This window comes from Chlamydomonas reinhardtii, chromosome 14 (genome assembly GCF_000002595.2).
Source record: "Chlamydomonas reinhardtii strain CC-503 cw92 mt+ chromosome 14, whole genome shotgun sequence".
Classification (NCBI taxonomy): Eukaryota; Viridiplantae; Chlorophyta; class Chlorophyceae; order Chlamydomonadales; family Chlamydomonadaceae; genus Chlamydomonas; species Chlamydomonas reinhardtii.
Genome location: NC_057017.1, coordinates 3,409,247 through 3,430,629, shown reverse-complemented (window position 1 = coordinate 3,430,629; position 21,383 = coordinate 3,409,247). Strand labels below are relative to the sequence as shown.

General features: G+C 67.0%; 3 protein-coding genes across 3 annotated transcripts; all 3 read right to left on the bottom strand.

Annotated features, from left to right (window-relative positions):
* Positions 1-43: 43 nt before the first annotated feature.
* Positions 44-6,335, bottom strand: CHLRE_14g630650v5 (uncharacterized protein). Its single transcript, XM_043070380.1, has one exon. It carries the CDS (start codon positions 6,097-6,099, stop codon positions 958-960), a length of 5,142 nt encoding a protein of 1,713 aa, XP_042917053.1. The 5' UTR covers positions 6,100-6,335; the 3' UTR covers positions 44-957.
* Positions 6,336-7,334: 999 nt separating this feature from the next.
* CHLRE_14g630600v5 (uncharacterized protein) lies at positions 7,335-13,175 on the bottom strand. Its single transcript, XM_043070379.1, has one exon. The coding sequence runs from the start codon at positions 12,722-12,724 to the stop codon at positions 8,546-8,548; it is 4,179 nt and encodes a 1,392-aa protein (XP_042917052.1). The 5' UTR covers positions 12,725-13,175; the 3' UTR covers positions 7,335-8,545.
* A 48-nt stretch (positions 13,176-13,223) lies between these two features.
* CHLRE_14g630550v5 (uncharacterized protein) lies at positions 13,224-21,315 on the bottom strand. The gene is made up of 11 exons (XM_043070378.1): positions 19,692-21,315; positions 19,402-19,460; positions 18,964-19,060; positions 18,663-18,725; positions 18,041-18,148; positions 17,681-17,738; positions 17,273-17,349; positions 16,813-16,986; positions 16,231-16,324; positions 14,216-14,304; positions 13,224-14,042 (listed from the first exon to the last, which is right to left on the bottom strand). The coding sequence occupies exons 1-11, from the start codon at positions 21,231-21,233 to the stop codon at positions 13,932-13,934; spliced, it is 2,472 nt and encodes an 823-aa protein (XP_042917051.1). The 5' UTR covers positions 21,234-21,315; the 3' UTR covers positions 13,224-13,931.
* Between the last annotated feature and the right edge of the window lie 68 nt (positions 21,316-21,383).

The window sequence follows — 21,383 nt, the reverse complement described above, 5'->3', positions numbered from 1 at the left end:
TGCAATTAGCCATTTGCACATAGCGAGGAACACCGACCCACAGCCACTCTGAAAGCAACGCACTGTACAGCTTGTGAGACAGTTGCTACCTGTCAACATTACAAGCTTTGCCAGCTTAAACTACGTTTGCATTGGTTTATGTCACACAGACCGACCAGTTGACCTTTTCGACCCGGAGCCGCGCCTGATCCGTGATCGACTTGTAACCGTAACTCTCAGGGCCCAACAACAAGCTGCTAATGAGTCGGCGATGCTTGCAACGCTCCAGAAATTTCATACACAGCGCCAACGCAGCAACGCACACACTCAAGCTGAAGCCTGCTGAAACTCGTCTATGTCAGTCCTGGTCCCACCCCGCGTTCGTAAAATTAGAAACCCCCAACTCCTCATCCAGCGGTCGCCCCTCGCGGGCGGCTAGGGCGCGCTCTGTCGCATCTGGATGGCGTCCGTGTGGCGGGGCGCCCATCGGGAACCTGCGACATCATGTCCGTAAAATCAGGAACTTCAGATCACCCAAACTTGTCCGAACCCCCCCCCCGTACACGTCCCTTGCCAACGGGTTCTGCATATTGTTTCCTGACATCTGCCGTCCCGCAGCAGCAGCACTACCGCCAGATACCGCCACATCCGCGCCAAATCATTATTACACTCCGGAGAAGCGCGGCCCCAAACTCAGGGGGCACCCTTGCCCAAACTCAAAGAATGTCCACCCACCCACGGCGCATTTGAGGTACAACTACCACAGCGCAGGTGGGAGATATGATCGCGGAGCCGATCAGCCTCTTCCGGCCACAGTACGCCGAGGACGGCCCGCAGCCCAACACCTGGCCAGGTACGGCACGCCCTGCACCTGCCTCAGCCGCCGACACACCGGCCGCCACCCCATCAGGGCCTCGTACTCCGGCCCGGCCGCCGCCTCCTCCTGAGCACCGCTAGCGCCACGGCTGCCGCCTGCGCCTAAGCCGCCGCCTCACCGGCCGCCGCCACCCCCTGAGCCGCTGGCGCCTGTGCCGCTGTCGTCTCGGCGCCCTGCGCCTCCTGAGCCGCGCACTCGGCCGCCGCCTCCTGCCCTACTTCATAGTGGACCCTGATGTGAGGGCACTCCGTCGCATGCCCGCCCCGCTGTCGCCAGTGCTCCAGCTGGCATGCGCCGCAGCAGTACCGCACCGCCTTGCAGCGCGCGCACACCTTGCCGGCGCCCGGCGGCAGGAGCGCGCTGGGGCCGTCCAGGCTGCGGCAGGCGGGGTTACGGCAGAGATCTGCGCGACCCTCGCTGTTCGGGGGGCGATACGCGTTGATGCGATTGATTGCGCGCAGAGAAGCCGTCAGGGCCTCTTTCGCTGCCACGTGTGTAGCGCGCGACGGAAAGTCATCGCACTCCCGCATCAGCAGCCTCTGCCCCAGAGTGGCGGGTTTCAGCAAAGACAGCTGCATGGCAGCACCGCTTAAATCCATTGACGGGCCCGCCAGCCCGTACCGCTCAGCCAGCTCGTCCAACACCGCCACAGCGGCCGCCTGCCGCTCTGCCCGCTTCGCCGCCACCGCCACCGCCGCCGCCGATGCTGCAACCGCCGCCGCCGCCGCTTGGGACTGGCCGCCGCCGCGCCGCTGCTGCGCCTTCGTGCCCCGGGCCGCCGGCCCCGATGCTGCGGGCGCTGCGGCTGTCGTCGCCGCTGCAGCAGCTGCTGCAGGCTGCTGCTGCTGCTGTTCTTGCCCAGACAGCATCAGCAGAAACGCCTCCAGACCCGGCCGCCGGCGCAGGCCGTAGCGCTGCAGGGACCGCACCAGCCGCGCACCCTTTTCCTTGGCGCTAAAAGGCTCGAGAAATGCATACGCCCCGTCAACAGCGTGAGCGCCCGCATCGCCCGTCCGCCTGATCATCATCGCCTCTGCTTCAAACCAGGCGTCCACGGCTGCTAGCTCCGCCAAGTCCATCACCTCGGCGGCAGTCTCGAGCGCAAGGCGGCCAGCGTCCACACCTCCAAGCGCCTCAACCTCACCGCAGCACTTGCCGCCGCCGCCGCGGCCGCCGCTGGGGCGTGCCTGGGAGCCGCCGCGCACATCTGCGCCCGTGCCCGTGCCAGCAACGCCAGCGCCGCCCGTATTGGCGTCAGTAGCATCGGCTCCACAGTCGCCCGCTGCCCGCGCCGCCGCCGTACCCGCAGTCCGCTGCGTGCGGGCACAGGTCAGGGCTGCCTGTGCCATGTGGAAGTTGCAGCACGCCCGCTGCAGCCCGTCCCCCAGGTTCATGCGTGACGCTTTCCCGCCAACGAGGACCTTCCACGACCACGCCATTTGCTCGGCCTGTGACAGCAGGAACGCGGCGACATCCGATTCGGTCACCTCCTGCAGTTGCTGCCCCTCCCCCGGCGGCGCCCGGCCCCGCTGTTGTTCAGTGTGTGGAGAGCGGCTGTGATACCACACGGCCGCGACGAAGTGGCGACACACCCGCGCCAGGCTGCGGGACAGGCGGCTACCCAGCAGCGGCTCACACACGGCCGCATGCATGGGCGCCGGGTTGCCCTCGCGGGCCAGCTCCGCCGCCGCCAGCTTGACGGCGCCGGCGCTCATCAGCACCGGCAGCCACTGCAGCGTCGCCCAGTCCGCCAGCAGCTGCGGCCGGGGCGGCGACTGCAACGACTGCGCCTGCACCGCAGCTGCCGCAGCCGCTGCCTCCGCCGCCCAGTCCGCCAGCAGCTGCGGCCGGGGCGGCGACTGCAACGACTGCGCCTGCACCGCAGCTGCCTCTGCCGCTGCCTCCGCCGCCCAGTCCGCCAGCAGCTGCGGCCGGGGCGGCGACTGCAACGACTGCGCCTGCACCGCAGCTGCCTCTGCCGCTGCCTCCGCCGCCCAGTCCGCCAGCAGCTGCGGCCGGGGCGGCGACTGCGCCTGCGGCCATGGCGGCGCCTGCGACGACTGCGCCTGCACCGCAGCTGCCTCTGCCGCTGCCGGTGGCAGCAGCGGTCGCGGCACCTGTGGCAGCGGCGGTCGCGGCACCTGTGGCAGCGGCGGCCGTTGCGGTGGCGGCGGCCGCGGCTGTGCCGTAGCCGGCTCCGCTCCGGACAGGGTCCCTGGTGCCTGTGTGTCCGCCACCACAGAGGCGACAGCACCGGCAGCAGCGGCACCGGCAGTAGCAGCATCGGCAGTGGCAGCCCCCGCTGTGGCAGCACCGGCAGTAGCAGCACCGGTAGTAGCAGCACTGGCAGTAGCAGCAGCCACCCACGCGCAGCCGCCGGCCGCGAGTCCCACCTGCCTCCAGGCTCCTGCGTCCGTGGGCCGGTTGCGGCAAAGCCAGTTGCTGAGGGCGAGCGGGTCCTCCCCGCCGCTGCCGCTGCCGCTGCCGCTGCCACTGCCGCTGTCGGTGCCGGTGCCACCGACGCCGCCACCAGTGCCTGCTGGCTGGCGCGGCCCCGCCGCCGCTGTCGCGCGTTCTCCTAATCCGCGCTGTTGCTGCAACACCACCATAAACACAGACACCGCCTGCTGCCGCTCCAGAAGCGCCGCCAAGCACACACACAGCCGCCCCGCCAGCCGCTGCAACGGCAGAACACTGCCACCCTCAGCATCCCTTGCATCCCTTGCATTCCTTGCATTCCTTTCAGCCGCCGCCGCACCAGCAGCTGGTTCCGCAGCCGCCGCCGCTTCCACGGCCACCGCCGCCGCCCGCGCCAGTGTCGCCACCAGCGGCACCACCTCCTCCGCAGCCGCGTGCGCCAGCACCGCGGGCCACACGCCCGACTGACACAGTAGCGTTTCAAACGCAAGGATGGCGGCCGATGCATCGCGCAGGCGCCTCTCTGCGTCGCGACCTGCATCACTGCCCGCCACCGTAGCCGCCGGTGCCGCCGCCAGTCCCGCCATCGCCCGCCGCAGCAGCGCCTCCAGCGCCGGCAGCAGCCCCGCGTCCAGCGCGCAGCGCAGGCTGTAGCTGCAGCCGCTGGTGTCGAGCGTGGTGATGCTACTGCCGCCGCTGCCGGCCCCCACCTCCACTTCCGGAGCTGGTACTGCTGCTGCCGGCTGGCCGGTTGTCTGGTCAGCAGCCACCGCTGCTGCTGCCCGCCGCGGTGCGGTTGGTGGGCCCGCCGCCGCAGGCGCCGCCGGCTCAACTGGCGACGTCAACACGTCCGCCAATCCGTACAGCACAGGCAGGTGGGCGCTGCAGCCGGGCCTGTCACCGGGCAGGCCTCGCAGCAACGCCGCCACAACCGCCCACAGCCCCGGCAGCCGCGCCGCCGCCTGCGCCGGCCGCAGCTGCGCCCACAGCCGCACCAGCAGCCGCAGCCCCAGCCAGCACGGGTAGCAGCTAACGTCCGCGCGAGGGGTGGCCCCAGCGCCGGACGCGCCCCCGCCCACCTGCAATGCCAGCAGGGCCCTGGCCTCCCGCTCCAGGCACCGGCGCAAGGCCGTGTAGAGGTACCGGGCGCCATCCAGCCGTCCCTGCTCCTGTCCCTGGCCCCGCTCCTGCTGCCGCTGGTCCTGCTGCTCCTGCCGCCCCTGCCCCCGGATTCCCTGCCTCCGATGCTCCAGCTGCTCTCGTGCAGCCGCCGCCGCCGCGCGTGTGAGCAGCTCCGACGCCGGACAGAAGGCGAAGATGCGCACTGCCGCCTCCAACGCGCAATCCTGCCCGCCATCCCCCATTAGGTTGCTCGCCTCCTCCGCAGCGCCACCGACGCCGCCGACACCGCCAACACCGCCGCTGTTGCTGCCTGGCGCTGCCGCTGGCGCTGCGCCATCCCGCTGTTCCGCCTGCCGCCGCACCCCCTCCTGCGGCTGTGGAGGCTGCGGCTGCTGCAGCTGCAGCTGCGGCTGCGGCTGCTGCGGCTGCTGCGGCTGCTGCGGCTGCTGCGGCCGCTGCTGCGGCTGCTGCGGCCGCTGCTGCGGCTGCTGCGGCCGCTGCTGCGGCCGCTGCGGCTGCGACTGTGGCGGCTGCTGCGGCCACCTCTCCTGCCGCCGCGGGCCCGCCTGCTGCTGCTGCGGGTCCGCGGCTGCCTGCTCCGAGCGCGGCCGCGCGGCTCCTTCCCGGCAGCGGTCCTTTTGCAGGGCGGACAGCGACAGCCACTGCAGCGCAGGACCGGACAGGATGCGGCGGATCAGGTCCTGCGGCTGCGCGCGGCCTTGCGAGGCGCCGGCTGCGGCGGGTGCCGGCGCCTGCCATGCACCCAGCTGTTGCCCCTGCTGCTCCGGCTCTGTCTCTTGCGCTTGCTGCTGTTGCTGCTGCTGTGGCTGTGGCTGTTGTTGCTGTTGCTGTTGCTGCTGGTGGTGTTGCTGCTCGGTGGGAAGCCTGCTGGGAGCCTGCGGCTGCGGCTGTGGCCGGCTCAGCAGACAGCACAGGTTGGCGAGGAGCGTTCGGAGGCTGCCAACCCACATCGCGACGACTGGCTGATTAGCACGAGCAAGTACCCGGGCTTGCTCCTTCAGCGCTGCCTCCATCTGGGCAGTCACCGCCTGCACACGCTTCGCCCGCTGCTGACGGTATTCAAGCAGCCACTGCTCCCACGCGCCACCCCCACAGGCGGCGGCGGCGGCGCCGCCTCTGAACTCCGGCACCGGCGCCAGCTGCTCTTCCATCAAACCCAGATCTGCAATCAAGTTTGACATCAGATTGAGATCTGGATCCTGCGGGCCATGGCGCGCGGGTTCCCATGCATGCCATGCAGAAGCTGTTCCGTCGGGCCCGCCCGGTGCTGCCGCCCCTTCCAGCACGGCCGCTAGCGCCAGCTCCAGCCTCAGCACCGTCGCGGCCTGCTGCTCCAACACACCGCTGCGAGCCAGGGACTCAAGCAGCTCGGCAAAGGCGGGTCCGCCAGGAGCGTCCGCCTCCAGGGCCAACAAGAGCTCCACAAGCGTCCGATGCAGGGTTCCCATGACACACATAGCCACGCGGAACGCGCTGCTGCCGTCAGCGCCTGCCTTGCGCCCGCTACTGCTCGCACAGCAGTCTCCGTTGTCAATTTCCACGGCTGCTCCAAAGCGTATGGCCGCCAGAATCTGGGCGTAGACGTTTAGAAGGTCGCCGCGGAGGATGGCGAGCGCCAGCGTCGGGAGCGCCGGGTCACGGTCGAAGAGCCCCCACCCCAGAATTGAAGTGCAACTGAGCATATCAACTGTGCCCTGTTCTGTAGCGCCCGCAGCAATTAGCCTCGCCGCGTGCGCGTGAGCGTGGATAACGGAGGTCCAGAACCCTGGACATTTTGCCTCCACCTCCACAATGGTCGTGCCCTGAAGCTGCTTTAGAACTACTTGAGTCACATGCTCTATCTCTAAATCATCATTTGCGTCTGGATTTGTCGTGTCGAGACTGCTGTCGAGAAAGGCCTTGAAGTCAACGAGAGCACGTGAGCGCCGAAACACTGCTTCTGTCATCTCATATGCAAATGGGCTCAACAGTGGCTGGCTCAGTCTCATGTACGCAGAGCTTCACCAAAAGCATCATGGCGAAGCCCAGAACGTGGCCCAGTGGCATGGGTTCTCGCAAACCCAAAACCCTCCACACCAAGCTTTCCCCGCCCACCCCCTTCGCCCCACCCCCTTCGCGTACTCCCGTGAAACTGCAGTTTTCCAGGTGGGGAGAGTATTAGGAATCAATACAGGTGCATGCGCGCGACTACATTACTTGCATGCAGGCCTGCGTGGGGATGAGCTGCTCCTGGCCGCTTTTGTACGTTCATCGCCTGGCCCACGTCAAATTGTTAACTTAGCCCCTGAGCCCAGCTATCCCAGCTCTGGACGTAGCCGGAGTAGTTAGCGCTGCGCTTCATTATGGTGGTCGTGGTGGGTGGGGCGTGGGTGGAGCGAGGTCGGCGTCGCTGTCACGCTGAGGTGGGGGGGGGGGGGGGGGGCCGGGAGATCGGCGTCGCCGAGCTGGCACTCCCGCCAAAGTTCCATAAGTTCGCACCTCGCGACTGTGTATCTTTGCGATAGACGATATGCATGGATACGGCTTCCCGTCGTCTTCGTGATCTCGCCTTTCCGACCGGCCGAGATGGCTTCCCATTTTCATGCTTTAGTGCTTTCTGACAACCGTATCTGTGCTGTTAGAAACTTGCGATGCAAGTTATCGCTATGCACGCGCATTCTCGCGCCTGACAATGAAGCGCAGTTACATGCCTCGTTCATACGCTGCACTCGCTCTCGCGCCCTGGGACCAAGATCACGTATAGAGAAAGCTATGATCATTCGGTCATGTCAATGCGTTAGGCCGAAATTGCGCTGTCCGCGACGACGCATAGGATGCGTCACACTTTCCAGACGACCCGTAGATAGCGTGCGTGTCTCGTACGTTTTTGGGGCTTAGTCCACGGCTGTCGTCCCACATGTAACCTCTATCAGCTAATTAGCTAACTGTACAGCTTCAATCCGAGGCAGCCATACCGGAAGCTGCCCGGAAACAACCTGACATCCGCGTGTTGCCGTCTTGCTGCTGCGTCCTGCTCTAGCCTGCAACTGGCACTGCAGCGTCCAGCTGCCCCCCGCCCGCATCAAGCAGATGACCACGTCACCGCCAGCCCGTCGCCAGGTTACGATCTTGGTTAAATGGTAAGTCCACGGCCCCGCCCTGTCTCGCGCTCCTAGCAAACACAACCCGCACTGGCTCCCGAAGCACCCGACCAGCCGCCGCCACGCCATCAGCCACAACGGACCGCATTCCACACGAGCCGCCTTCAACCAGCCCACACCTCAGGCGCACTCCGCATGAGGAACGCGCGTCAGCTAACTGCTTCCAGCCTGCCAGCAGTGTCTCGGTACAGTCACTCCGCCGCTATTCCAGCCACGCAATCGTGCAAACTGAATGTCGAAGTCAGGAAATACGTACGCTGCCCACTACGGGACGACAACGCCAACCTGCCCCATCGCACTCACGTGCAGTAAGCAGCCAGTGCCTGCCCCCACACATGTGACATAAAGGGTGATAGGGCACACTTCCGCGCCGCTTCAGTCCCTCGCATCCACAACATTCCCACCCCACACACTGCAATCTCCACCGCACTGCGCACCGGCACACGGCACCTACCTGGCGACGCATGCCGGGGAAGTGCCATTCAGAACCAGATACCCGACCGCGCGGCCGCCGCAGCCCGCCGGCGGCCCCAGCCCGTCATGTCATACACACATGGCATCCGTGTCACTTTCCCCGTTTGCCCCTGCCACGGCCACCTTCCACGGCAGCGCTCAAAAGGCCGTGACCAAGCCCTAGAACGTCCGTTTACTGCCGTCCCTGCCCCATGCCACCTGCGGCACAGCTTGCAAGCACCATGCACCATGGCTCCATGCCCCCGGCCCCATGCGACCAGGCACCCCGTCGCGTCGTCACCAGGCCCGCGCACGCCCACGCCCACGCCACAACCGCGGCATTGCCCGGCCGCGGGAGAAGTTGTGTGTTGCACCGCCCACCTGCCTAACACCCGCCCACGTCCACAGGCCCAGGCACATAGGAGTACATCTGCCTCAGCCGCCGACACACCAGCCGCCACCCATCAGGGCCCCTACTCCGGCCCGGCCGCCGCCTCCTCCTGAGCGCCGCTAGCGCCTCGGCTGCCGCCTGCGCCTAAGCCGCCGCCTCTCCAGCCGCCGCCACCCCCTGATCCGCTGGCGCCTGTGCCGCTGTCACCTGAGCCACCGCCGCTCGCAGTGTTTCCACGCTTTTCCGCATGAGACCGCACGCCTCCTCGTGCCCGCCCCGCTGTCGCCAGTGCTCCAGCTGGCAGGCGCCGCAGCAGTACCGCACCGCCTTGCAGCGCGCGCACACCTTGCCGGCGCCCGGCGGCAGGAGCGCGCTGGGGCCGTCCAGGCTGCGGCAGGCGGGGTTGCCGCACAGCGCCTGGCTGGAAAGCAGCGAGGGCGCGGCGGTGCGCACAACCATCCACATGGCCAGAGCCGTTTCAGACGACAGCAACTTATCACAATCCTTCAGCAGCAGCCTCTGGCCCAGGCTGGCGGGATCCAGCACGAACAGCTGCATGGCAGCACTCCTTAAATCCATTGACGGGCCCGCCAGCCCGTACCGCTCAGCCAACTCTTCCAACACCGCCACAGCGGCCGCCTGCCGCTCTGCCCGCTTCGCCGCCGCCGCCACCGCCGCCGCCGATGCTGCAGCCGCCGCCGCCGCTTGGGGCTGGCCGCCGCCGCGCCGCTGCTGCGCCTTTGTGCCCCGGGCCGCCGGCCCCGATGCCGCGGGCGCTGCGGCTGTCGCCGCCGCTGCAGCAGCGGCTGCAGGCGGCGGCTGCTGCTGCTCTTGCCCAGACAGCATCCGCAGAAACGCCTCCAGACCCGGCCGCCGGCGCAGGCCGTAGCGCTGCAGGGACCGCACCAGCCGCGCACCCTTTTCCTTGGCGCTAAAAGGCTCGAGAAATGCATACGCCCCGTCAACAGCGTGAGCGCCCGCATCGCCCGTCCGCCTGATCATCATCGCCTCTGCTTCAAACCAGGCGTCCACGGTTGCTAGCTCCGCCAAGTCCATCACCTCGGCGGCGGTCTCGAGCGCAAGGCGGCCAGCGTCCACACCTCCAAGCGCCTCAACCTCACCGCAGCACTTCCCGCTGGCGCCGCGGCCGCCCCTGGGGCGTGCCTGGGAGCCGCCGCGCACATCTGCGCCCGCGCCCGCGCCTGCGCCCGTGCCAGCAACGCCCGTACCGGCGCCACTAGCATCGGCTCCACAGTCACACGCTGCCCGCGCCGCCGCCGTATCCGCAGTCCGCTGCGTGCGGGCACGGGTCAGGGCTGCCTGTGCCATGTGGAAGTTGCAGCACGCCCGCTGCAGCCCGTCCCCCAGGTTCATGCGTGACGCTTTCCCGCCAACGAGGACCTTCCACGACCACGCCATTTGCTCGGCCTGTGACAGCAGGAACGCGGCGACATCCGATTCGGTCACCTCCTGCAGTTGCTGCCCCTCCCCCGGCGGCGCCCGGCCCCGCTGTTGTTCAGTGTGTGGAGAGCGGCTGTGATACCACACGGCCGCGACGAAGTGGCGACACACCCGCGCCAGGCTGCGGGACAGGCGGCTACCCAGCAGCGGCTCACACACGGCCGCATGCATGGGCGCCGGGTTGCCCTCGCGGGCCAGCTCCGCCGCCGCCAGCTTGGCGGCGCCGGCGCTCATCAGCACCGGCAGCCACTGCAGCGCCGCCCAGTCCGCCAGCAGCTGCGGCCGTGGCGGCGACTGCGACGACGGCGCCTGCACCGCAGCTGCCTCTGCCGCTGCCTCCGCCGCCGTCGGTGCCGCCGCTTCCTCCGCCGCCGCTTCCTCCGCCGCCGCGTCCTCCGTCGCTGCCTCCGCCGCCGCTTCCTCAGCCGCCGGTTCCTCAGCCGCCGCTGCCTCCGACGTGCAGAACCCCGCCGGCCGCCAGACAGCAGGGGCACGTGTACGTGCGCGCATGTTTCCGTCAGTGTCGACAATAGGTGGGTTGCAGCAGAGCCAAGTGCTGACCGCGCAGTTGAATGCCTGATCAGGCACCGCGGGTGCCGCCGGCGCCGCCGGTGCTGCCGCCGCCCCTGCTGCTGCATCTGCCCTGCAGGCCGCCGCCCGCCGCCCCACCACCGCCGCCACTGCCTGCTGCTGCTCTAGCATTGCCGTCAGTGACAGGCAAAGCCGGCCTGCTAGAAACTGGCGCACGGGTGTGGCGGCGGCGGTGGCGCCCACCGCTTCCGCGGCCGCCGCCGCTTCCACGGCCGCCGCCGCCGCTCGCGCCAGTGTCGCCACCAGCGGCACCACATCCTCCACAGCCGCGTGCGCCAGCACCGCGGGCCACACGCCCGACTGGCACAGCAGCGTGTCAAACACAAGGATGGCGGCCGATGCATCGCGCAGGCGCCTCTCCGCATCGCGACCTGCATCACTGCCCGCCACCGTAGCCGCCGGTGCCGCCGCCAGCCCCGCCATCGCCTGCCGCAGCAGCTGCTCCAGCGCCGGCAGCAGCCCCGCGTCCAACGCGCAGCGCAGGCTGTAGCTGCAGCCGCCGCCGCTGGTGCTAAGCACGTCGCTACTACCGACGCTGCCGGCCTCCGCCGCGGCGGGTTCTGCTACTGACCCAGATTGGCCAGCTGCCTGGTCATCCGCTGCTGTAGCAGCTGCCGACACCGCCACCGCCACCGGCTGCGGCGCATGTGCGGGCACTAGTTGCGCGGGCGCCGCCGGCGCCAATGGCGACGCTAGAACGCCTGGCAGCCCGTCAATGGCCAGCAGTGCGTGTTTGCTGTGAAACGCTGTCGTCGCCGCAGCCGCGGGCGCACACAGCGGCGCCGCCACCACCACCCACAGCTCCCCTAGCCGAGCCGCCGCATGCGCCGGCTGCTGCAGCTCCAGCCGCCCCCACACGCGCAGCAGCAGGCGTAGACCCACCCACAACCGCCGCCATGCCGCCGCCAGGTCTTCGGCAATGAGGCGAACGGCGGCCTGAGCCCCAGCAGTCTCAGCCGAGTACAGCATGAACAGAAGCATCCGAAAAAAACGCGCGTCGGCCGCCTGCGCCGCCTGCTGCTGTGATGGCTGCGGCTGTGGCTGTAGCTGCTGCGGCAGCTGCGGCTGTAGCTGTGGCTGCAGCTGTGGCGGCGGCTGCGGCTGGGCCACTGTCGCAAGCGCCTCGCGGCGACGGGATTGCAAGCGCGCGGCGGCGGTGGCGGCCGCCGCGCGGGTCAGCAGGTCAGAATCGCTCGGGGGGCAGAACGCAAAGACGTGTGCGGCCAACTCAATGGCCATGAACATGTGCCCAAACGCCTCAGCGTCCCCTTTGCTGGACTCGGCGACCAGGCTGCCTAGGCCTGTACTTGCAGCACTCCCGCCGCAGCCATCGCCACACTCCGCCGCCTGTCCTCGCCCGCCGCCCTGCGCCCGCCGCTTCTGCGCCTCTGCCTCCAACCCTTCTCCCTCGGCGGGCGCATCCTCCTCCTCCTCCTCCACCTCCTCCTCCTCCTCCTCCTTCTCCTCCTCCTGCTCCTTCACCTCTTCAAGTCTAATCTGCAGGGCGGACAGCGCCAGCCACTGCACCGCAGGACCGGACACAAGGCGGCGCAGCAGGTCTTGGCGACGTGCCGCCCCGTCGTCCTGGCTTGCGGCAGCAGCAGGCCCAGCAGTAGCAGGCCCAGCAGTAGCAGTAGCAGCAGCAGCGGCAGCTGTAGCAGCAGCGGCAGTGGCGGGCTGGGCTGCCGGTGCTGCTGCTGCTGTCGTCGCCGAGGTCGCGAACGCCGAACCCGGCGAACCCGGCGGCGGCTGTGGCGGCTGCGGCGGCTGTGGCGGCTGTGGCGGCTGTGCTTGCGGCCAGCTGTGTACGCCCAGGATTCTGATGAGTTGCACATGCAGCATCATCACCAGTGGCCCCCCGCCCTCCTCCCCCCCGTCCTCCCCCTCCTCCCCCTCCTCAGCGGCTGCTGCACCCCTTCCGGCGGCTCCCACCAGCCCCTCCGTCTCGACCCACATCACCGCCGCGGCCGCATGCTCCACCACACCACTGCGAGCCAGGGCCTCAAGCAGCTCGTTGTGCATCGGCCCCTCGGGACCATCCGCCGACAGGACTCCCATTAGCGCGAGAGCTGCTTCGCAGGCGATCCCGCCTGCTGAAAGCAGCTGGTGCATATCAGCAGGCTGAGCCTCGTCAGGAGACAGCTCCTCGGCAGGAGAAGGCTGCTTGCCGCGGCTGCTGTTGCTTCTGTTGCTGCTGCTGTGGCGGCGGCTGCTGCTGCCGCCAGCCTCCTCGCTCTGTCCGCCGGTGCCGCTGCTGGCCGTCACAGGCATTTCTGCTGCTAAGGCGGAGCGCACGGACGCCAGGATCTGGGCATAGACGTTGAGGGCGTCGCCGCGAAGGATGGCGAGAGCTAGGGTCGGCAGCGCTGGGTCACGTCGTTTGGCGAAAGAAGTAAGAGCGCTCCATTGGAGCAGGGAGGTTGCCTTAAACGGCTCTAGGCTTTCCGCTGCGGTCACGTTTGCGGCCAGCAGCCTCGCCGCGCATGCGTGGGCCGTGACAATGGAGGCCCAAAACCCCCGACATTCCCGCTCCACCAAGGAAATCGTCGCGCCCTGCAGCTCCTTGCAGACTATGACAGCCAAGATTCTTAGATTGCGAGTCTTGGACGTGTCGGATGGGTTTGCGGTAAAGCCGTCGAGAGTCGCCTTGAAGTCGGCAAAAGCGCGGGAAGGCCTGAACCGAAGTTCCTTCATGTTTGTGGAAGTGGAGGTGGAGTGATACATGAAGGTTTGATGGAAACAAGCCGTTCAAGTATTCTGACATTGCCACCGATGTTGCGGAATGGCCAGCTCCCCAAACCCGCTTCCGATGCCCCCAGCACGCGCTCCCCCCCAGTCACACCATTGGCCCGCCACCAATACACAGCAGCCTCATCCCGCGGCCACCGTCCGGCATCCAAACCTCTCCGCTGCCCACCTTCGCCCCGCCCAACTGTTCAGGTCGGTTGCGACTTAAATTCGTCGCCGGCTTCCCGTCACGACCGTGTGCAGGGGAGGGGTCTCCGCTGACCGTGATGGCTTCATCCGGTCGCTGCTCCGGAGTCCGGACCACATCCCCCTCTCCCCCAAGCAACCCAGCTCTCCCAAGCGCTCAGCGGTCTGCCCAACAGCCGCAATGCTCTGCAGCCCCATCTCACCAACTTGGACAAAGGTGCGTGCTCCCTCGGCCATCCGCAAAGGCTAGCACGTGCGGCTATTCCTAGGACTGCCACGCCGGGTCACGCAGCGTGCATTAGCGACAGATGACCGGTGTTCCATTACTTCGGCACACAAAAGTTTGCGCCCACGTCCGCACCATAGTACCACACAAACGCAACACCCCACCCATACTCACCATATTGTGCCATTTGTTGGGTTCTGGGAATCAGCTGCACCCTACGGGACTTTATCAACTTGCCTTACCACTGTCCATCACACACACACACCATATTGTATTACCTCACCCCGCCACACACGCTACGCCACTGCAACACCTCCTTTACTCCTCCGAGCCCCCCAACACCCGCTCCCCCAGCGTCACCGTCAGCCCGGTGGCCTTGCCGTCTCGCAGCACATCCAGCTTGATGCGGTCGCCCACGCGGTGTTCGTCCTGTGGCGGCGGCGGTTGGTTGGGAGTTGGTTGGTTGGGAGTTAGTTGGTTTCAGCGGTTGGTTGGGAGTTGGTCGGCAGTTGGAGGGAGGCAAATACACTCTCGTCCAAACCCTCCACTCCAAATCCTGCCCCCAAAACGCCCCACCCTCCCCTCCCTCCCCCCTCACTTACCAGTATGTCGTACAGGTCTGCGGCGCTGCGCACGGGCTTGCCATCCAGCCCCACCACCACGTCCCCCAGCACCAGGTCGCCGAAGATGTCTGTGTGTGTGCGCGTGTGTGTGTGTGTGTGTGTGTGTGCGTGTGTGTACCGTACGTGTGTGTGTGTGTGTGTGTGTGTGTGTGTGTGTGTGTGTGTGTGTGTGTGTGTGTGTGTGTGTGTGTGTGTGTGTGTGTGTGTGTGTGTGTGTGTGTGTGTGTGTGTGACTACGGTTTCCACGGTTATTTTGCCAGATCACGTGAATCGTGTATCTGGTATAACCAAACGACAGGGCTCTCAATCGAGGGCTGCCGTGACCTGGCGTTTCCCCGGCAGAGCGCAAACAGCTCTGGAGTCCACAGGGCAACGCACTCCGACCCTTCACCGCGCCAGTAATCCTTGCGGAATTACTACCGGTGTAACAACCTCAGACCCAGCGGGCGAGCTACCTCTTAAAAACCAGGCGGGCAGAAGACAAAAAACACAGCAAACATAACAAAACACGCAGCACGCGACAGCACGCGAAAACACGACCACAGTGGCTGCGGGGCTGAGTCCTACGACCCGGCAGCCTGCACGACCTCAACCGCAACCTAACCAGCTCTCGACGCCAGGGCAGACAATGCCTAAGGGCAGCCACAAACGCGTCTGGCCACTAGGCCGGTCCAGGCCGTAAGACCCGGGGTGATGCAGCACCCAATACACCCTCTCAGGCATAAAAACCCCGCAACCCTGGCCCTGCTCCCACGGGCGTAAAACAAAAAACCCTTCGCCTGCCCACTAAGCTCCCCCGCTGACCCTCTCGTATGCCACTGCTTCAGTGGCTCATGTTAGTGCTCACGCGCTTCTCCTAAGGGCTGATCCCTTTCAAGCCTCCAGCTCCATAGCTTGCGGCATCGCGCACAGCATTTCACCGTTCACCACCGCCAGGATGGGGTGAGTGGCGTCAACACCATCCCAGCCCTTTTGGGGCACGCCGAGCTGCGCGAACTGCATCAGCCGCGACCAGAAGTCCGCGACTGCGCGAGCGCACGCAAGCTCGACGGGGTTGACGCCTGGCTGCGGTGGCGTCAGCTGTGTGGGCGGGATCTCGTCAAGATCGGGTTCCGCCTCCGCTGCACCTGCCACCGCAGCCTCGGGAGCTGCTGCCGCCGCCGTCTGAATTCCCAGGGCCGCTGCGGCGCGCGTCATCCCGCGCAGCCGCACCCGGCCATGTTCTGTGGCGGCCAGCGCCGCCATCACCACCACGTCCCAAACACACTGCTGAAAACCCGGCGGCGCCTGGACCAGCCACAGCTGGGCTTGGCTGATGGGAGACGGACCGGGGTTGTGCGCGTTGATCTGCGCCACCACGGCCTTCGCCACCGCGCAATCCCAGAAATGGTGCTGCCGTGGCGAGGGCGCGGCGGCGGCGTGTGCCTCCGCCGCGGCGCCCCCATGGCCGTGCTGCCCACAGCCGCATGGCTCACGGCGAGCCAACGGCATATGTGTGTGTGTGTGTTTGTGTGTGTGTGTGTGTGTGTGTGTGTGTGTGTGTGTGTGTGTGTGTGTGCGGGTGGGGTGGGGTGGGGGGTGCTGGGGGGCAGGTGAGTGTGTTCTGGGGGTAGGGGTGTGTGGCAGAGCGCAAGGGAAGGAAACACGCGCGCATGTATGTACGAGTGTGTATAAGGAAAGCACAGGGGGCTCTCCTGTGGTCGCCGTCTGTGCCCCTGCCTTTGCCCCTGCCTCTCCATCTCTCACGGGCTTCACCCCACCCCCAACCCTCGGCAGGAGCTGTGGTTCTGGGTCCTGGTATAGTTGGGTTTGGGCGCCCACGGCTCTGCCTCTCCATCCCGTATTCCCCCAGACCTCCTGCCTTCCCGCCCCACACAACCCCGGCTCCCAGACCCCCGCCCCCCAGACCCCCTCATCCCCCCAGCCCACCCACCCACCCCCCAGCCCCCCCACCTCCTCCCTTCTCCCCCCCTCCCCCCCCCCCCCACGCTCACCCCGGTGTGTGGGCCTCAGCCCGGCCGCGTGTGCGGGCGAGCCCGGCGGCACCTCAAGCACCAGCACGCCCTCCACACCCACCCGCTCCAACACCTGTGCATACACATGGCGCATTCGTGAAGGTGGGGTCAGGCGGGGTGAGGCGAGAGGTGGGAGGGGAGGCAAGGGTGAGGGGGAGGCAGGGGTGAGAGGAGGTACGGTCATTGGTCAGGGCGGATCGGGGCAGGACGCTTCGTGGGAGCGCTGTTCACTGCCGCTGGTGCCCCTGACGTGTCACGTGATGCGGCTTCTTGCCTCTGGGAGCTTTACTGGGAGCTTGGTGGACACAATCCCCGCCGCTCTCGTGCATACAAGCCCATCTCCCAGCCCACCTCCCCTCCAGCCTCCCCTCCCACCTCCCCAGCCTCACCTGCGGCGGTGCCATGGCAAACCCCAGCACTGGCCGCCCCTCCTCCCCGCCTAACCCGTCCCGTCCCAGACTCGTCTCGCCATGCGTCCTCACGTCTCCTCATCTTTCTTACTCGTAATAATACAATCAGAACCCATCTTCCGCATACCGAAAACACACACACGAAACCCACCTGCGGCGGCGCCATTGTGATTCCCAGCGCCGGCCGTACCGTACGGCCGTACGACAGGATCTGCGCCACCAGCCCCCGCACCGCGTCCAGCGGCACCGCGTAGCTGCGCCCGCCGCCGCCGCCGCCGCCGCCGCCACTGGCGGGCGGCGACACCAGCATGCCCACCACCGCCCCCTGGAGGGAGGCAGAGGGAGAGGAGGGAGGGAGGGAAAGGGGGGAGGGAAGCGGGGAAGGGTGGTGGGGAGAGGAGGGCGGTGGGGAGGGAGGGAAGGGTGGTGGGGAGGGAGGGGAGGGGCAAAGGGGGGAGGGAGGGAGCGGGTTGATACGGATGTGCCGCCTCGTTTCCCCCGATACTTTGAACACACACACGCGTGCCTTCTTCCCATATGCTCGCGAAAGCACACACACGTGCACACAAACGTTTCTGCTCCCCTTGTCCCCCCCCCACACACGCACGCACCCTGCTGTCCAGCAGCACGCCGCCGCTGCTGCCCGGGTCGGAGCCCGGACCCAGTCCCGTGGTGGCTGCGATCACGCCTGGGGGGGGGGTGGGGGTGGGGAGAGCGTGGGGTAGGGTGTGGTCGGGGGGTGGGGGTAAGGTGTGTGTGCGTGTGCGTGTGCGCGTGCGTGGACATACGGGGAAGGTGTGTGCGTGTGTGTGTATGTGCGTGTGCTTGTAGCCGGACGGAGTCTCCAGGGCTTATGCATTTCAGCCCCGCTTTTTTGTAGCCCCACAAGCCCCCAGCATCTGCACCCGCACCCGCACCCACACCCGTACACCCACCTCCAGCACCTCCACCCGCAATTGCCGCCCCCCCCTCCACAACACAACACACTTCCACCCCACGCCCCCCCCCCCCACACGCACCTTTTAGCGGCAGCAGGCCGCAGCCGGACAGCTCGCAGCCCAGGCCGCTCACCAGGCCCTGTGTGCGGGTGCGGGTGCGGGTGCGTTGGATGTGTGTGTTAAACAAAAACAAACGGAACAATCGAGAAGGCGCCCAGTCGATGACGATCGACGTCCCGCACTCCTTGTGGACGGTTTCACCCTTGTAGAAGACCGCCTGCTGCTGCTGCAGGCCCTTGCGGCCCGCAGCTGCCTGTGTAGGTGCTGGCTGCGGGCCTTCTTGTCCAGCACCTCCTAGGTGGCGACGGGCACCCGTGCTGAGCGTGTGCCCAAGCCCGGCCCGCCCCACCCGCCCCACCCCACACACAAACACACACGCACCTGGCTCAGCGTGTGACCCAGCCCCCAGGGGTTGGCGATGCCGTACACGCACTGCCCCACACGCAGCCCCGCGGCGGAGCCGGGTGACACAGGCTGCAGCTCGCGCAGCTGCGGGGGTTGGAGAGCGGGTTGGGATTGGGAGGGGGGGTGCGGGAGGGTACCGTAAGGAGTAGCTCAGGAGATGGTAGACGGTAGGCAATCTTTGGGGGGCGGTGTAGGTTGGGGTGGGTGGGAGTGTGGGAGGGATGATTGAAAACAAATAGGGTTGGGTGGTAGCGTGGGGTCAAGCTCAAACTGAACTGAGGGAGTCAAGTAGCAGGGCTCCATCCCGGAACCCAAGGAAAGCCCAGACTCCAGCCCGTGGGGTCGTGTGGTGGAGGAGGGTGGAGGCGGCACGAGGGTTTTACGCCGGGCATACACGGATGTGACATGCACATGCACACGCACACGAGCAAAGAGCAAAGAGACCCAGAGCCTTCTGCACGGCCACACCCACCCTGATCGTGTGTGTCTCCGCCCCCCAGATCGTGTGTCACCGCCGTGGGTTCCCACTGGGAACCCCCCCCCCCCCCACACACACACACCCACACACCCACACACGCACACACACACACACGCCTACCTTGCTCTTGGGCACGGACAGTTTGAGTACGGCAATGTCCTTTGCGGCGTCATGGCCCAAAACCTGTTTGGGGTGTGTGTGTGGGGGGGGAAGGGGTCGGGGTTGTAGATACCAGCCCAAACTAATACACCCAATACAATAGAGCGAGGCGGAGAGCGTGGCCTACGGGCGGGGGATGTGCTGTGGTGTGCTGGGTGTGACAATCATAATTTGTCATCAAGGGCGCGGGTGCAGAGTGAAGGAAGTTGCCAACATGTGTAACACACTTCCCCTCTCACACATTCTCACTCTTTCACCGTACCTTGGCGGTGTAGCTGCTGTTGTCGTACAGTGTGACCTTGACCTCGGCCGCGCCCTTGACCAGGTGGTAGGCCGTGACCACACAGCCGCGGTCGCCCCTGCATTAGCAGGAAGGGGATGGGGAAGGGGGGCTGAAAATACCAGTCCAAAAGAAACGAAACCAAGCCAAACTAGCGGAGCACAGGCAGAGGCAACACACATGGCAGAGGCGACACCGGATGAGGGGGCTCCATCAGCGGCGGTGTGTTAGGGGGCGGGGAAGGGGAGGACGCCCCATCCCAACCAACAAGCCGCAACCCAAAACACCCCGCCCCTTGACCCAGTCCTTCAGCCCCTCCCCACTGATGAATTCGTCTGCAGTCTTCAGTGCATCCTGTACCGCTTTTCCAAACATCCTTGCAACCCCCTCTCCTCCTCCCCCTCCTCCCTCTTTTCTCACCAGATGAACCCGCTGCCCTGTCCGGTGGGCACCTTGGCAAGGTCCAGGGTGGTGAACGTCTGTGTGTGGAGGCGTGTGTGTGTGTGTGGGGGGGGGGGGGGGTTGCGGGGGAGGGGTTTGAGGTCGGGCGACACGGTGCGTGTGTGAGTGGGCGCCTGACACTCTAAAGCCGCGTCTGGGCTCGTTCCTGCGTGCCACACCCAGCCAAGGTCCCATCTCCCGCACACCCACACTCAAACCCACACCCACACAACACACACCAACCCCAACCACCGCCCCCTCCCCCTCACCTGCATGGCCCGCATGCCGCTGATGTTGACCACACTGGGCCGCCACCGCTCAAACAGCCGAACCACAGCCGCCTCCCCCACCCCCAGACCCAGCGCCGACGCCAGCGCCACGTCCTCTGCAGCCACTCCCGGCGGCAGAGCCGCCGCTGAACCCCCGCCCGAAGCAGACCCGCCGCCGCCGCCGCTGCTGCTGCTGGTGCCGCCGCCTGCGGCGGCGCCATCCGTGGCGGCTGCGCCGCCGCCGGCCGCCGCCGGCGCGGCGGCGCCAGCGTCCGCTGACGTGGACACCCCTGATGCTGCCAGGCCCGAGCTTAAGCTACTGCTGTTGCCGCGGTTGCTGCTACTGCCGACCCCAGCTGCCACCGACGCCGGCTGTAGCCCCTGCTGCTGCTGCTGCTGCGAGCCGTAGCCGGAGGCGGCGCCGTACGTGAAGGTGCCGCTACTGCCGCCTCCGCCTCCGCCGCTGGTGCTGCTACTGCCGCTGCCGCCTTGGCTATAGCCTTGGCTGTAGCCACTGCGGGTGAGCGCCCCTGCCCCAGCGCTACTGCTGGCAAAGGCAGTGGCGGAAGCCGCACCTGCCCCCGAGAAAGCGAGCCCGGACGTCGGCTCGTAGCTGAGCGACAGCTCCCCAAGCACAGGACTGGCTGCCGCGGCGCCGCCGCCGCTGCTACTGCCGCTGGCGGCGCCGCCGCCGCTGCTACTGCCGCTGGCGACGCCAGCGCTGCTGCTACTGCCGTTGGCTGCAGCCGACGGTCTGAGGTGCCTCGCGCCACCGCCGCTTCCCACGAGTAGCGCCCGTGGGAGTGTGTGGGCCTGGCCGGACGGTCCCGCGTCCTGTCCGCTGAGGCGGCGAGCGGCGGCAGCCTCGGCCTCCGACTCGGTTGGGGCGCGGGCCCCCGAGCTGAAATTTGTGTGGGCGGCGGCGACTGTAGCGGCTGCGCCGCTGACCCCACTGCGACTGAGGCCGCCGCCGGCGCTGCTGCTACTGCTGCTGCTGCTGCTACTGCCGCCGGTAGCTATTGCTTCTGGCAGCAGCCCTGAGGCGGAGTTGGTGGAGAGGACGCGGGCCTCGGAGGCGCCGGCGGACACCGCGGCGGTGGCCAGCGACGGCCGCGGCGCAAGGCCGGCGAGCCAGATGCAGAACGCGGCGGCGAGCACACGCAGGACTGCGCTCGCCGCCGAGCAAAACGCGGTCCACAGCCACGCTAGGACGCTGCTGCTGGGGCGATGGGCAGGAGGTTGCTGTTGGGGCGATGGGCCGCTGGAGAAGAGGGGTCGCCCGACCCCCGCAGCGACCGCAGGGCCTTCATGGTGTGAGTCGGCGTTTGAGTTTGAGGGCAGCGCCGCTGGAGCGGCTGCCCGGGCGCCAAGAAGCTGGTGCTGTTGGGAGGCTTTCGGCGCTGGAATCGCGCGTTGACGCAACGACGAGACCGGGCATGTGCGGCCCAGGCATGGCTGTGGAAGTTGACTACTAGACTGGATGCCGCGGTATCGAGTAGAGTTGCAGAGGTTGGGTGGACCGGGTGCAGAACTGGACAACATTCTAAACCAGAACCAGACGCTGGTGTCTAAAACGCAAGCTGTAACGTGCTAAGACAAGTGGACTACGCAGTGGATGGGCGAGGAGAACTAATTGAAAGTCCGTGAAGGCCGATGATGGCCTTTGTGGCCGAGCACACCGACTCTGTGATT